At 40.3% G+C, this 14,315-nt stretch overlaps 1 protein-coding gene across 2 annotated transcripts in view; it reads right to left on the bottom strand.

Moving 5' to 3' along the window:
- Ctsc (cathepsin C) overlaps positions 1-4,498 on the bottom strand; it is a 32,809-nt gene extending 28,311 nt beyond the window's left edge. Inside the window, exons 1-2 of one of the 2 annotated variants that reach the window (XM_034513666.2) lie at positions 4,204-4,498; positions 1,757-1,902 (exon numbers count right to left, since the gene is read on the bottom strand). In XM_034513666.2, coding sequence (XP_034369557.1) covers positions 1,757-1,902; positions 4,204-4,375 — 318 coding nt within the window. In that variant the 5' untranslated portion in view covers positions 4,376-4,498. The remainder of the gene's footprint in view (positions 1-1,756; positions 1,903-4,203) is intronic. The other variant, XM_034513659.2, reaches the window with a different exon arrangement.
- Positions 4,499-14,315: the final 9,817 nt, after the last annotated feature.

The following is a 14,315-nucleotide window of genomic DNA, read 5'->3' as shown; positions in this document are numbered from 1 at the left end:
TAATTATGGCACATCTCAAGGTTCATAATGTAAACTAAGTGTCTTTTTTTGTCCATGATTGTCAAGTCTACAAATTTGTTATGAAAGCAAAGAAAGGAATGTGGCTGTACACGAGGTTTAAAAAACCCTCGCCTTGAACAAAGACAACAACAATGGATATGTTAGAATGGTCTAGGGAAAAGCTATGAGGCTTCAAGTCTATACAAATAATTACAAGCCACTAAGAATTCTGAGAGGGGAGAAAAGTCTTCCTCTGAGAAGGGCACACAAATTGGTTCTCCAATACCAAATGGTCAGGCCTCAAAACATACACACACAAACTGAGCAAATTATACATATACTTATGAATGTGTGTGTGTGTGTATTAAGAAATAAAAATTAGGGGCCATGAATTTGAAAAGAAGAGAGGAAGTGTATATAGGAGGGTTTGAGGGGAGAAAAGAGAAGGAGGAAATTGTGTTATCTCAAAAACATACAACCTAGGCCCATTCAAATAGACACTGAGAACTAAATTCAGATTGGATACACTCACCATATCAATCATGTAACTGAAACTTGAGATTCAGACACTGTTAGGATAGATTTTAGTACAGTGCTTGGAGCTGATATTAAACATAAGTAGTCACACTTGTCTTTAATCAAATGTGCTCCTGATTCTTACTAGCTAGCTAGCTACTAGATAGGAATTGAGTCACCCTCTCAATCCCTTTGTTATTGATTGATTGATTGATTGATTGATTCACTATTAAAGAGAGGTCTGAATTAAAATATCTCTGGAAAGTTATTCTAAGAAATATGTTTGGCTCAGAATCCTACATCCTGGTTATAAATCAAGTCATATGAGAAATCAAACTTAGAGGTCAGGCTGGCTGTTATCATTTTTAACAGATGTATTCCCCAGTTTCCTAGAAGTGTCTATAAATGATCTATTCTCATACCAGATGCACCAGCGGACTGCAAAGACTATGAAAAGCGCTGTATATATATTCTATGTATAATGAGAAACAGCTGCTTCAGATTCCGTTTACTTGAACCATTTACTACTAAGCCTACAGGAAGAGTTTCAGCTCCTCCATAAGAATGGACACATGGGAGCCACGGAATCTAGACAGTCCCACCCATTTTAACCCAGAGAGTGCTTGTAGCTTGAAGCACTGTGCTTGAATACATGACCAGACAATGGTTCTTTACTAGTCAGGGAAGTACAATTCCAGCTGCGCAGACTAGCTGGTCATTTGCTTAAATCAGCCCAAGGAGCATAATGGCTTTTATGAATTCTATTTCCCTCTCTACTTTAGCCAAATAAATTATTCACATTACCATATGTAATACATTTTAATACTTCAATGAGTCCTTAAGGTCAGTCTCTCAGAGCCAGCAGGACATGATTAGAAGAATAGAATGAACTCTAGAAACTGAAATTTATCATCTCCTTATCCTTCCTATAGATTTGCTACAAAGCCAATGATTAAGGAAACATTTAAAAGTATGTAATACAAGAAATAAGAATTTTTTCATAGCTAGCAAAATATATAAACACAGAATTTTACATTTTTAAATGAACAAACTTACTCAAAAGTTTGATTTTTAAATGTCAAATTATAATGGTTGACTTGTCTTAGAAAAGCCAGTGTCTATTCAGGTTATGGTCTTTGTCTAAAAGGAACACTTCAGGAACTAACCAGGAGAAATTTTAAATAAAAAATGACTGGTAACAAAAACAAAAACAAACAAACAAACAAACCCAGAAACTAACCTTGAAAAATGCAAACCATTTGTAGTCATTCAACACAATCTCGAAGCCTTGGTTGTAAATGAGGGTGAAATGACCAGAATTGCCCAGGTCATCATAGGCAGTGTCCAACTTCTTAAGGTGTATTGCTACCTTTTTTTCTGTTGGTTCTAAAGAAAACAAAATATATAACAAATCAAAGTTAACCAAATACCCAAGGGAGTACATCTCCTCAATAATTTCTATTGTAAGGTACTTTCTGAATTTGCAACCTAACTGGGATTTGGTTCATGAAAAAAATCAGTCTCTCCTGGACCTAATAGGACAAGCCTTTAATTATAAACTCAGCACTGGGGATATAGAGACAGGCAGATTTCTAGGAGACTAGCCTGGACTACATAATAAATTCTAGGGTCTCTAGGGATAAACAGTGAGACTGCCAGAGAACACTTTCTTAAGAGTCTCCATTTTGTTCCCTCTGTATGGTGATGGAGGAGGGCTCCTGGGGCAAGCCTGTGAAGAACACACGGGTGTCAGGTAGTACACGGACTGGCAGAGAGACCACAGTGCAACCAAACATTTAAGATATTTTTCCATCTGGGTGTGTTAATCTCAGCCCTCCAGAATCAGAGGTAGGTGGATTTTGATGACTTTAAATCCAACCTGGTCTACATACTAAGTTACATCCAAACTCGGGCTACATAGCAAGGCACTGTCTTGGAGGAGGGGGGGCAGGGAGAGAGAATATTCTTTTCCTTGTAAAGAATGAGGAAATCTGTCAAACCCATTAAGACAGAAAGTAATCTGATTAAAGAAATAAAGTACCTCACTCCTCAAAGGTTGTAGAGACTAACACCTCAGTGTGCATCCTTCCAAAGGATTCAGCTAACATGAGGCTTCTAATAAATAAAAATAATTTGAGTTGATAGGTATTAATGTTTACCTTTCATAATACCAGCGGTCAGATCTCTGTGTGTCTTTAATTGTTGGGTTAGAGTCAAAAATAGGTTTACAAGCAGAGTCTCTGGTTCAGCTGTGTCCATCTTAAGAGTTTCACACATTAGTCTCTCTCTCTCTCTCTCTCTCTCTCTCTCTCTCTCTCTCTCTCTCTCTCTCTCTCTCTCTCATCTCTCTGATTAACACAGCAGGTGGAGACTGTGGGATTTCAACCCCTGAAAAGGGGCGGGTTGCATATTTTACATATCAAAACAGGCCTGACCCACAGGCTCTTCCAGCACCCTTCTGTCCCTACCTGGAGTACCAAGCCCTGAACTTCCCAGCCTAAGGGCTGGGCTGCCCTTAAACAGAGCAGCCTGAAATGGCCAGAGGCTCTTCCCTAGATAATCCAGACATTTTGGTCTCTTGTCCCCTCTCCTGACCTCCTCTGTGGGAACTTTCTGTCTCTCCTCTGTCTCCCTTCCCAAGGCTGCTTCCCTGGCCAGTGAACCTGAGATGATAGATAGTTAGATAGATAGATAGATAGATAGATAGATAGATAGATAGATAGATAGATAGGCAGGCAGACAGACCCCTGATCTGACTTGAATTGAATTGGCTCATTTTACCGGTGGAGAAGTATCTTATCAGAGACTTCATGTCAAGGAAATGCAAAGCCTTTCTCTTCCTTCTGCCTCATCTCCACGCTCAAATTTAGAAAAGAAACGATTGCAGACACGACCAGTCACCTGGAATTAATTAAATGAATCTTCGGTGGGGTCGTGGGAGGTGGGATATATGATAGCGTTTATTCTACTCACAAAACTACAGTTCAGTGCCGAGTGTCTCAGTGCAACTGACTGAGAAGGAAGACCAAAAGTGTCACTCTTCTGACATGTACTAGTGTTTTCCTAGGTCCGAGGCACGTGGAACGCCCCAGTGTTCACTCACTGCATACTCACTGAGAGCCTTCCATGAGCCAGTTTGGTTCCGTCATTTCCAAACACTACTGGGTAAAGTTTGACAGAAAAAAAGGTTTGGTATATCTCGTGCAATCCTTAAACAGAGCAGCCTGAGATGGCAAGGGCATTAGCAGATAAAACAGAACTTTCCCACTACCTCACCGAAAGACGGGCGAAGCAGAGCTCCCCCCTTAGAAAGACAAAAAAAAGTGCTAGGTCCCAGAGTCTGAGCTCAGCATGATTTTTAATTTAAAAGCAAGAACGTTATCAGACTTGAGTGAAGGATCAAGAAAGCAGTTCTCCACTCGCTTCTACTAAATCAAAACAAATAAAACAATTAAAGACCCAGGGGCAACGTTTCTTTGATTATGAGAGTCGTGAGATAATCAAGAAAGTAAGTGTAAAGTTAGAAGTTCTCAGCAGCTCAAATTCAACTTAGCGGCCCTGGGTCGGATCCCCCAAGGGACCAGTCGGTCGTCAGCTCTTAACTCTCCAGTCACCCACAAACGCCAGCCCCGAGGCAAGGACTCAGGGACAGAAAAGGACGACTAGAGATCCCGGGAAGCGGCTTACCCATCACCGAGCAGTTAATGTCGCTTCGGGAACGTGTAGGGCCCACCTGGAAAACCCAGGTGCCCAGTAAGTCGGGGTAGGTGCAGTTGGCAGGAGTGTCAGAGCGCACGGTGCAGACTCCCAAAAGCACCAGCAGCAGGGCGGCGCACAAGGAGTGGGTCCAGGGACCCATGGCTGATGGCTCCAGGGGAGCAGATGGACAGAAAGCACGAACTGGAACACCACGCGATGGGACTCAGGCGACCCTAGTGGCTCGCGCCTTAAAATACCCAAGAGTCCGGAAACCCTGGGTCTGGGGGCGGGGTTACAGGGCGGTGAGAACAGAATGAGGTGGGGGAGGAGCGGCGAGGCTGTGAGGACGGGGGCGTGGAGTGACTGAGATGTGGGGAGGGGCAGGGTGTGACTAGGTGAGGCAGCACGAGATGGGGAGAGCTGGGAGAGGTAGAATTACTAGTGGACTGAGGAAGTTAGTGATTCTGTAGGGTGGGAACAGGCACCACTAGGAGGAAGGAGGATAGTGGCCTTTGGGGACCTAGGCCTCTCGACCCTGAAGCTGAGAAGTCGGTCGCTGTGTTTTGTAATGCCAGTGTGATTAAAATAGAATCTACCCTGTGCCAGGACAGGGTTGACAAGAGGCTTAAGTCCACCGAGGCTAATTCTCTTTTCCTTGTTTTTGGTCCACTTTGCAGCATTTCTGACTCCCGTGGAAAAACTTCACTAGCTAACCTGAGCCAGTCGTTGTTTGAGAGTTTCTTTTCCATTTCCCACCTTTTTATCTTTTTACCTTTTTATCTTCAGGGTTTTGTTTGGTTTCCTGTCTGCCTGTTTACCAGAAGATTTCAATTGTAGTGCATATTTACAGGCTGGATAAATCACTTTTGTTTTCCCTCTCTGGAACTTTATAGGATTTAGTTGAATGGGGTGAGAGGGTTACAGGGGGTGATCACATTGTTCAAGCCCTTCTGTTTTTAGAATGAAAGCAAAAAGTAGAGAAAGAGGAAGTAGCTCGCTCAGGATGAGCTGATAGTAGTGGTCTTCTGAGCTCCTGTGTCAGGCTTTCCCCAAGGCAAGCCGTTTGGGAACATGGTCGGACCTTTCCTCCTCTGTTGGCCCTCTTTGCCTGCACTTGTTAAGTAGCAATCATTAGAGAAGCCTTCACCTCTTGTGAGAGCTGTTCTGAGTCGCCTGGCTGTTATTGGCTGGGATCATGTTCCTTCTGAGCTAATCTGAGGATACAGAGATGAACCAGGCAGACTTGATAAGCCTCTCTGCCCTACTAGGCTTGTGCACCATTTTTTTTTTTTTTTACCCCATCTCACAGATCATCGATATTTACGTGCAGACTTTTTTTTTCCACTGAGCACAAGCAGTCTCAGGAACCAATGTGGTTGAAGAACAAACCACTTCTGTCTATAAATTCTGTGTTAAAAACACTCAGCTTCTAAGCCTGAAGGCACACTTTGTTAGGAGTCCTTCTCAAAAATAAGAGGCTAGAGTGTTCTTTCATATGAAATTAGGCTACAAGAGCTAACTGGGGAGGAGCTGACACCTTTTAGAACATTTAAACCTTTATAGGAGTAAGAACTGACATAATTAAGCTAGCATTTCTTTTAAAGGCCCCATTACAGACTAGCATTACTTTTCTAAATTTCTACAAAGTTTGTCGTTGTTGAGACATTAAACATTTTACTAAATGATCCATATCTTAGAGCTAAACATGGGATATGAGAATTTCTTTGATAGACATAATCAAAGTAGAACACTTACTTGTTAAAAAGAAAGCAGCCTTTCTAAGATCAATGACAAATAAAGATTGTGGGTTGCTTTGGATTAATGAATACACCCTGATATGAGGAAGAGGAGATTTAGAGAGTTGAATCACTTGTTAAATGTCATTGCCTGTTAGCGAGAATCAGCAAGAAACATGCAAGTTGCGCACCCCAAAGTTTAGTATATGTTGAGTGATATGAGATAAAATGAGTTTCTAAGCAAAGCACGCTTGTCCTTGGGCTCATTCCAGAGGTAGCACTGCATAGTGTGGCACCAGAAGTGTAGTCCCAGGGCCAGTTTATGAAAAATGCAAATTCCTGAGTCTTACCTTATACCTCTGCCAAACCAGATAATGTTGAGGTAAGTTCCAGCAGTATATTGTAACAGGCTTTTAGATGATACGAAATCAATTTAAGGTCTAGGGAGCATCTTCAGGATCTCTCTCAGACCCAAGCTCGAAGTCTGGCTGTGGCACAAGCTGTTGTAGATCTGTTATTGTCTTTAGGCTCCTCTTCCTCCTACTCTTCTTCCTCTTCCTCCTCCTCCTCCTTCTCCGCCACCACCACCACCTCCCTGCTTCTTCTTTAATCTATAAAGTGTACATGATTATATGTCTGGCCTAATTAGAAAGCTAAGATGGATCTTGGGGTCTTGAAGTAGGTGCTTTTAAAAAAAAACAATGGGCTGACTGTGTGTAGCCCCTGTGGTGGTCATGCTGGGGAGACATGTTCAAAATTATCCTCAGCAAGAAAAAGAGGAAACAGTTTGTTAGGGGCTTATACTGTCTTGCCTGGGTTTATTACTTTGTTTCTATCCTTATTGCTGCACACCTCTTATTGCTATCCTTGATACTACCACTGCATTTGTGTGGTTCCTTCTAATGATATGATTGACTTTTCTTCCACACTTCATGCTTTTCCACCATAGGTCTGTATTAATTTTGTACATCAAGATTTATCACAAAGTTCAGCCAATATCTATCTTCCCATCCATTTTCTCCACAAAATGGCTGAAAGGAAGGCAGAAGGAAAGAATCATGAACAGTTACCTGACTTGAACCTACTGTCACTGAAGGCAATCTTTGTAATGCTGCCTGTTTGGTTAATTGTATTGTTGCATTATCTATCAAACTCTTCTCATAGCTCAGGGTGCCTTTGCTTCCCCCTGCCCTTTCGTGCTTTTTATAAGATCTCACTATGTAGCCTTCGGTAGCTTTAAACTCAAACTCACTGTATAAACCAGGATGTCCTGCTACTCACAGATATCTGCATGCCTCTGCTTCCCAAGATCTAGAATCAAAGGCGTGCCACAATGTTCAGCTTCATGAAAACTCCAAGATAATGCTTATTCTACTATGAATAGAAGGTAGGTTTGTTTTTTTTTTTTTTTTTTTTAAAAGAAATAACTATTTATTTAACAATAATGGCAACAGCATGAGATAGAACTGGACATGTAGTGTAGGAACCCCAAGCATCAACTCTGAGAATGTCCTTGATAGAGGCCAGAAGAGACTTCTGGTTTTTGTGTCTTCATCTTCACAGTGAGCACCTCTGCCTAGAGGCTGCACTTAACTACATGACTATGAAACTACTGCCTGAAACCAACAAAAGGCCCTTGAACACCTGGTTGAGCCAACAGGACAGACCAGTTAATCCCCCTTCTCATGTCTCACTCCTGTTTCTGTCATAAGCCCTTTAAACCCCACTAAACTAGCAGTTCAACAGTACTCTATGTCCTGGGACCATACATTTCTCCATCTCCTTTTTTTTTTTTTCTTCTATCCTCTATGGTCCATGAATTTCATTCTTCAAATTATTGAAACAAGAACCTGAAAAACACTGGCTCAGGGCAGCACTGGAGTTTCCAGACACCTAGCCACACCTGCCTCATGCTTTTACATGTCTGGCATCAATGTTTACTTCATGTAACCCCTTATAAACACATGAATAATGTAGTGTGAGAATAGCTTAGCTACAGTAACTTTCTATGTGACATCCTGTATCCTGGCTCACCAGATAGCAGAGATGAGCACGCAGAGAGTGGTTATAAGACCGCAGCATGAATCTAAGGATGGAAGATCACAGAAAGCACAATCCCTGTTAGTTCTGGATCACTAGCTTCACTTTTGACTATGAAGTATGGAAACACTCTAGTTTTATTTAGATAATGTTCAAAAAATGATTATCCTAGAATTTGATGGAATCCAGAGCATATGACATTTTAAAGAAATATTCTTCACATTTTAACAGATTAGCTTGTATATAATGTAGCCACCTGTTAGGTCTATCTGAGGGCACTCCCCCAGAATTTACTACTTCTGTTGATAGATAAGGAAACAGAAGCTTAGAAAAGTAAGTGGTTTTCTGTGGGTTCACTGCTGGCAACTATAAACCTAAGAACCAATTGAAAGCATGAGGTTTTATATTCAAACGTTAGAATGCAGTGAAGAAAGTGGAGGCTTCTCTAGTGATTAATGCAGTCAAATACAAAAGAAGAGAAACAGGTTTCACAAGTGAGCCATCCAGACTGGAAGCAGCAGGAGCTGTGAATTGTTGAGCTAATCTCTATTATGAAACCACTCCCACTTCTCTATCTAAGTGTATTGCATCAGCCTGGACTTTTGCAGCAACAGTTTAGAGAATCATTTATTTAACAGAACTCAATAACCTCTTTGGTTGTGCATGCTCCTTGTTTACTGTAACATCATCACTTCTTGCTGTTACCCACAACGACTACTTCCTATTACCACAAACTATTCTTTGAACTGAAGCACAAGACAAGAACCAAGCTCCTGTCTCTCCCTGCCCTTTTCTCATATGATCAGTAGTGTCCCCTAGGAATCCTCACCACTGAACATTTTTTCTTTATAAAGTAACTCCTCTGTTTAAAACACCTCATTCAGGTTTCTGCTTGTTTGTTTTGTTTTTTGGTTTTTTTGTTTTTGTTTTTTTATCATTTGGGGCAAACTCCTCTCATCCCTGTGTGTCTGACCTCACTAACCCTTTATTCCTCTGGTTGCTCACTGTCCTAAAACATTTGACAACCAAGCTGTCCAGATCCCTTTTCTCTTTCTTATCTTCGTGTTTTTCTGTCCTCTCTGCCTGAAATATGTCAACATATTCTTAATGACAGCTCATTTGCACTGCTTGGGAAATTCTTTACTGTGAATAATTTACTTCCTCACCAGCTCCTCCCCAAGTGGCAGAATTTAAAGAGTGCTGGTAGTCAACTTTATTACTTTGTGTATTTGTAAATATTTTTTAAAGCCACGTGTCAACCTTGTATTTACCATGTTTCTTCATTGTAGCAAAAGACCCATACAGAGTCATTGGTCTAGATGCTCTCAGGAACAGCAGCACCAAGCTACCTGAGGTTTGGTTGTCTTATCAACAAGAGATCTCCAGTAAGTATTATTAAATGCCAGTTGAAAGTGTACCACTTTACTCTCAGTTTTCAGAATCAGGTTTGTCAGTAGCAGATTTTTACTGGATTAATATTGACATTAACAAATGATAAATTGATATTTCTTATTCTGTACAGTTCACTTTCAGAAAAATTCATCCAGCATAAGAGAGAACTTGTAAAAGTTGACCCCAGACTACTTAACAAATAAGGAAAACATAACAACATTGGGCAATAGGAAGGTGAAGCTATGTGTCATCATTTTATTTTCAAAGCTTTGCGGTTTAGGTTGGCTTCCTTTTATTGTTATAAGCAATGCCAGGAGGAAAAGATAAATCTGACCAAGTGAATTTTTTAACAGCAGAACTACATCTTTACAAGAAGAGGCCAGAACCAAGCCAGCTGGCCAACAGTGGCAGAAATGAAGATCAAGACGGTCATTTTTCCTAAACAGAGAAAGTTCTTTCCTTTTCAGAATCAAACCCTTCCTCAATTAATGACATGGTGAATTGAAACATTTAATTTTCATAATAACTGAAAAGACAGAGGGATTCATGTGTTCCCCCTCTGTATCCTTAAGGTGAATGGGTAAAAAGACAATACAAGCATGACAGACAGACAGACAGACAGACAGACAGAACTTTAGAGCTCTCATTAAAATTATGAAGTCCGACACAAGGGCAGGGGAGATGGCTTAGTAAGTAAAGTGCTTGCCATGTAAGCGTGTCCTGAGTTGTACTCCAGAGTCTTTCCCCCATGTAAAGAGCCAGGAGTAGTGGGGCCTGCTGTTGTTATAGCACCGGGCAGGTACAGACAGGAAGTACCTGGTGTGCATTGGCAGTCAGCCTAGACAAATGGGAAAAACTTTCATTCAGTAAGAGAGCTGAGGTTTTAAATAAATTGTTATGTGAAATCTTTAGAACAGCTGTGCCATAGATTATACACTGAAAACAATATTCTCTTGATACACACACACACACACACACACACACACTCACATGCCAAAGTATTCATGTGGAGGTACGAGGACACCTTACAGAAATCAGTTATTTTCTACCATGTGAGTTATAGGAAGTAACCTTAGAACATCAGGTTTGCTGACAAAAGCTTTTACTTCCCCAGCCATCTTGTCAGCCACAGATACTTTTAATTGTACAGAAAAGGAGCAGAGGTAACTGCAAGGATCAACAGTGATCTCTATTCAGAACAACTTTGGAAAGCCCAATGTCTCTCCCGGGTTCAGAAACTTCTACTGTTCTCACCATGCTCCCTGCTGAAAAACTCCTAGTTCTGAATTGTTTGAAGTATTTCAGATCTTTTCAATTTTCTTGAAATATTTCAGATACTTAATTATTTAATTTGAACCTTGCACTGTATGAACTTTTAGTAATAAGGATATATTAGACTCCACATTTTCTTTTGAGAAAACTATATCCCTTGCTACTTTTTTTTGTAATTTGAAAAAATATGGCTTACTTTGGATTCCCAACTTCTATACATTATTTAAGAGGATCTGTTTCTTATGTTATGAAGTTATTTTTAGTGTAACATTTTTTTTATTAAGCCCAGACTATTCTGGAATGTAGCCTACAGAATATAATTTGCAATGTTGTTAATATTTTCCCTGTGGTTGAGTTGATTTATAAGTTTATAAAATAAATTTATAAAAAATGTTACACTCTTTTCTGTTCAAAATACTGCACTACAAATTGAGTGTGTTCTTTCTGTAACCTTTTTAGGGGGTCAAGAGGTCAGGAGAGGGTTAGAATCTAATTGAAGTATTTCTTATTAATTTCAAATCAACTTTCCAGTTTATCAAATTTTTCTTAATATATCTAGTTGCTATGCTATTTGCTGCATTTATCTATTTTATGTTTAAATCCAAGAGTGATTTTAATGTGTTGGCCAAAAAAAAAATAAATTGCAATGTTGTAAAAACTTAGAGTAACAACTGATGGGTAGTTAGAATCAGTGTTGGATGTTATTCCCTCCCCGCCCCCACTCATATATATTACATGTTTTTTAAAAACATGGTGCTTGCTTATTTAGAAATGTTCTAAAGTAGTTTTCTTCCCTGGAAGTTCTACCTAAGCTTATAGCTCTAATATTCCTTCAAGTGCTTGATAGTCTGCTAGTCCTACATAACTAGTTGAGACTAAGCTGAGGGAATGTGCACAGAATACAAACTATTACCACTGACAACCTTAATTTTATAATTTCCAATATATTTACTTTTACATTTTAGCAGACCTTTGTTACAGGGCAAGACAGTGAGGAATTTCCTTGATTTTTTCTGAGCCATTCATTCCTAGTTTAACTATAATCTGATCATGATGAGTAGAAAACTCTGTTCAGGAACCAAAGGTCAGGATGACCTAGCCAACTTAATCTTAGCCTTTGTTAAAACTCTTTGTTTGTGCGGAACCCGCTCCAGTGAACAGATTATCTTATTTTCTATTAAAACCGCTTGCTTCAAACTGTTTACTTCGGCAAAGCCCCCCTGCAGCTGCTGAGTCAGAGGCCAAGACACAGTCTCTGCCTGTACAAACCCAGTGTTTTGGAGACTGGAACCAGATTCCCAAACTCTTGAGTAGAGTCCCAGCCTGCTAGGTAAAATAAAGACTTTTAATTGGCTATACACTGTGTCTGAGTGGTCATCTTTGGTAAGTTCCCTAGAACATTTCTGACCCATAAAAGAAGCATAGTAACGACAAGGGTGCTATCAGTGAGCTAAGAATAGAGACATTGAATTAAAAATGAGAGCAGTAGGGTAGGAGTGACTCAGATGACTCCGTGGTTAGGAGCAATTGCTAGACCCACAGAAGACAGATGACAGTCGTCTTTAGTTCCAGTTCCAGAGTATCTGACACTGTCTTTTAGCCGGTGCAGGACATGGACGCACATAGTACAAATGTACACATACGTGTAGTATCTCTCTCTCTCTCTCTCTCTCTCTCTCTCTCTCTCTCTCTCTCATACACACAAGAAATATAAATATAAATATAAAATATTTAGTAAGTGAGAGCAGAGAGTCAGAAAGTATAAGAAAGTCCTAATAGTGATGACCAGTTATTGAGGATCTAAGATACTCAGACACTATGCATGTTCACAGTATGTAATCTTTAAGTTGCTAAGGGCTGGGAGTTTTGCTCTGTGGTAAAGGGCTTGGCAGAGGGCATGAGGGTAGAAGGTGGGTATGAAATGCTCTAACAATCCATACCTTGGACAGTGTATTTGAACACTTGGTCTGCGTGTGGTTGAGCTATTTTGTGACAGCATGAAGCATTTATGAATTCGGGGGGAGGAGTCTCTCTGAAGAATATGGGTTGCTTTGGGTAAGCATTATGGGTTATAACTCGGTCTGTGTTCTGACTAGGGTTTCTTCTCCGATTTCTGACAGCTAAGGGAATAGATATGACTAACCACACCACACTCATGCTGCTGTAGCTGCAGGCTGTGAACCACTCTTACCATCATGCCTTTCCTGTTGTGATAATTCTGTCTTCTCAAACTGTGATCCAAAGGCATTCCTCTTCTCCCTTAAGGTGCTTCTACCAGAAATCTGACTACAGTAAAATTAAATAGGAGATTCATTCCAAGAATGGGGCCATTGCTGTACTAAAATCTCTCTGTGGTTCATGTGGTTCATAGACTTTAGAACTGCTTTGTGGAAGGAACATGGAAGAATCATTCTGGTGAGCACATGACAAACAGTACTCTGCTAATGAGGTGTCAGGGAGGAAGTTTCTGAGGGGAACACAGACTCTATTGGAATTAGCCTAAAGACCATTCATGTTACATCCTGTCAAACCAGCTAGCTACATTCTACTCATGCTCTGAAAACTTAAACCAGACTGGATTAAAAAGTGTGCCCTGTTTTGTTTGGCAGATGAAATTCAAGAGAGTATAGCATCCAGGCTGTAGCAGGGCTGTTGCTCACTCCCTTTATCTGGGTTTCCAATGAGAGAACAGAATCTGAATCAGAAAGATGTGAAAGACATGTGGTTTGGTGAAGAAAAGAATATGAGTTATAGCTGTTGACAGATCAGTTAAAATTTGTGCAGACAGAATGGCTTACTTCAATTCATGAGATGCCGTGAAATTTGTGAAGTAGGAAAATAGGGTTGGTCCTTGACCCCTATACACTAAGGCCTCCACCATTTTCATTTGAAAATATTCAGGTGAAAGAAGACTGCCTTAACAGTGGTAGTCTTCTTGACTCATGAAATTCCTGCCTTCAGTATATCTTACTGCTATTGTTATGCCCCAGCACAACTGGCAGAAGTACAGTTTTGGAAAACAACTGCTCACCTATACAAGCAATTGACTACTGTGGACCAAGAGATTCCAACTATACCTCAGGTTGACAGCAGTACTTCTTAGTGGTTTCCATGAAGAATAAGCTGTAAAGAGGGTTTTGAAAAAAAAAAAATAAAAGCACATCTTGAAATGAATTGTAACAAAAATTTACTGGTGTGATGTAAGTATGGAAGAGGAAATTTTTGAGTCTAAAATTTAATAAATAAATTTGTGCTCCCACCAAACCCCAACCCAATGCAAGTTAATAGACAACTTTTGGCTTCTACCTCTAAAACTACTTCCAAAGCTGGTGCTATTGTCTTGGACTCAAAAGCAGACTCCCAGTTTAGTGAACACAGATCTTGAGTTGACAGTTTCTAAATCAAGGGAGCTGGAGGTCAGCTGACACTGTAGTGTGGTCACTTTGTTGGACATCCCTGTGGGAACTGGCTCTTACTTGTTGGTTCTGTGACATAGACTGAGTAGAACTGATAAGGTCTATTAAACCGTTATACCACAGTGAAGCACACCAGGATGCTTTTGAACTTAATCTGATTTGAGTTTGTCATTTGCCGGTCCTTAGCAAACGATACAGAAATTAACTATCTCAACTTTCCGGTTCTTTAGAATTTGAATAAGGA

Source organism: Arvicanthis niloticus, chromosome 1 (assembly GCF_011762505.2).
Source record: "Arvicanthis niloticus isolate mArvNil1 chromosome 1, mArvNil1.pat.X, whole genome shotgun sequence".
NCBI classification, from domain to species: Eukaryota; Metazoa; Chordata; class Mammalia; order Rodentia; family Muridae; genus Arvicanthis; species Arvicanthis niloticus.
This window is presented reverse-complemented; position numbering and strand designations above follow the sequence as displayed.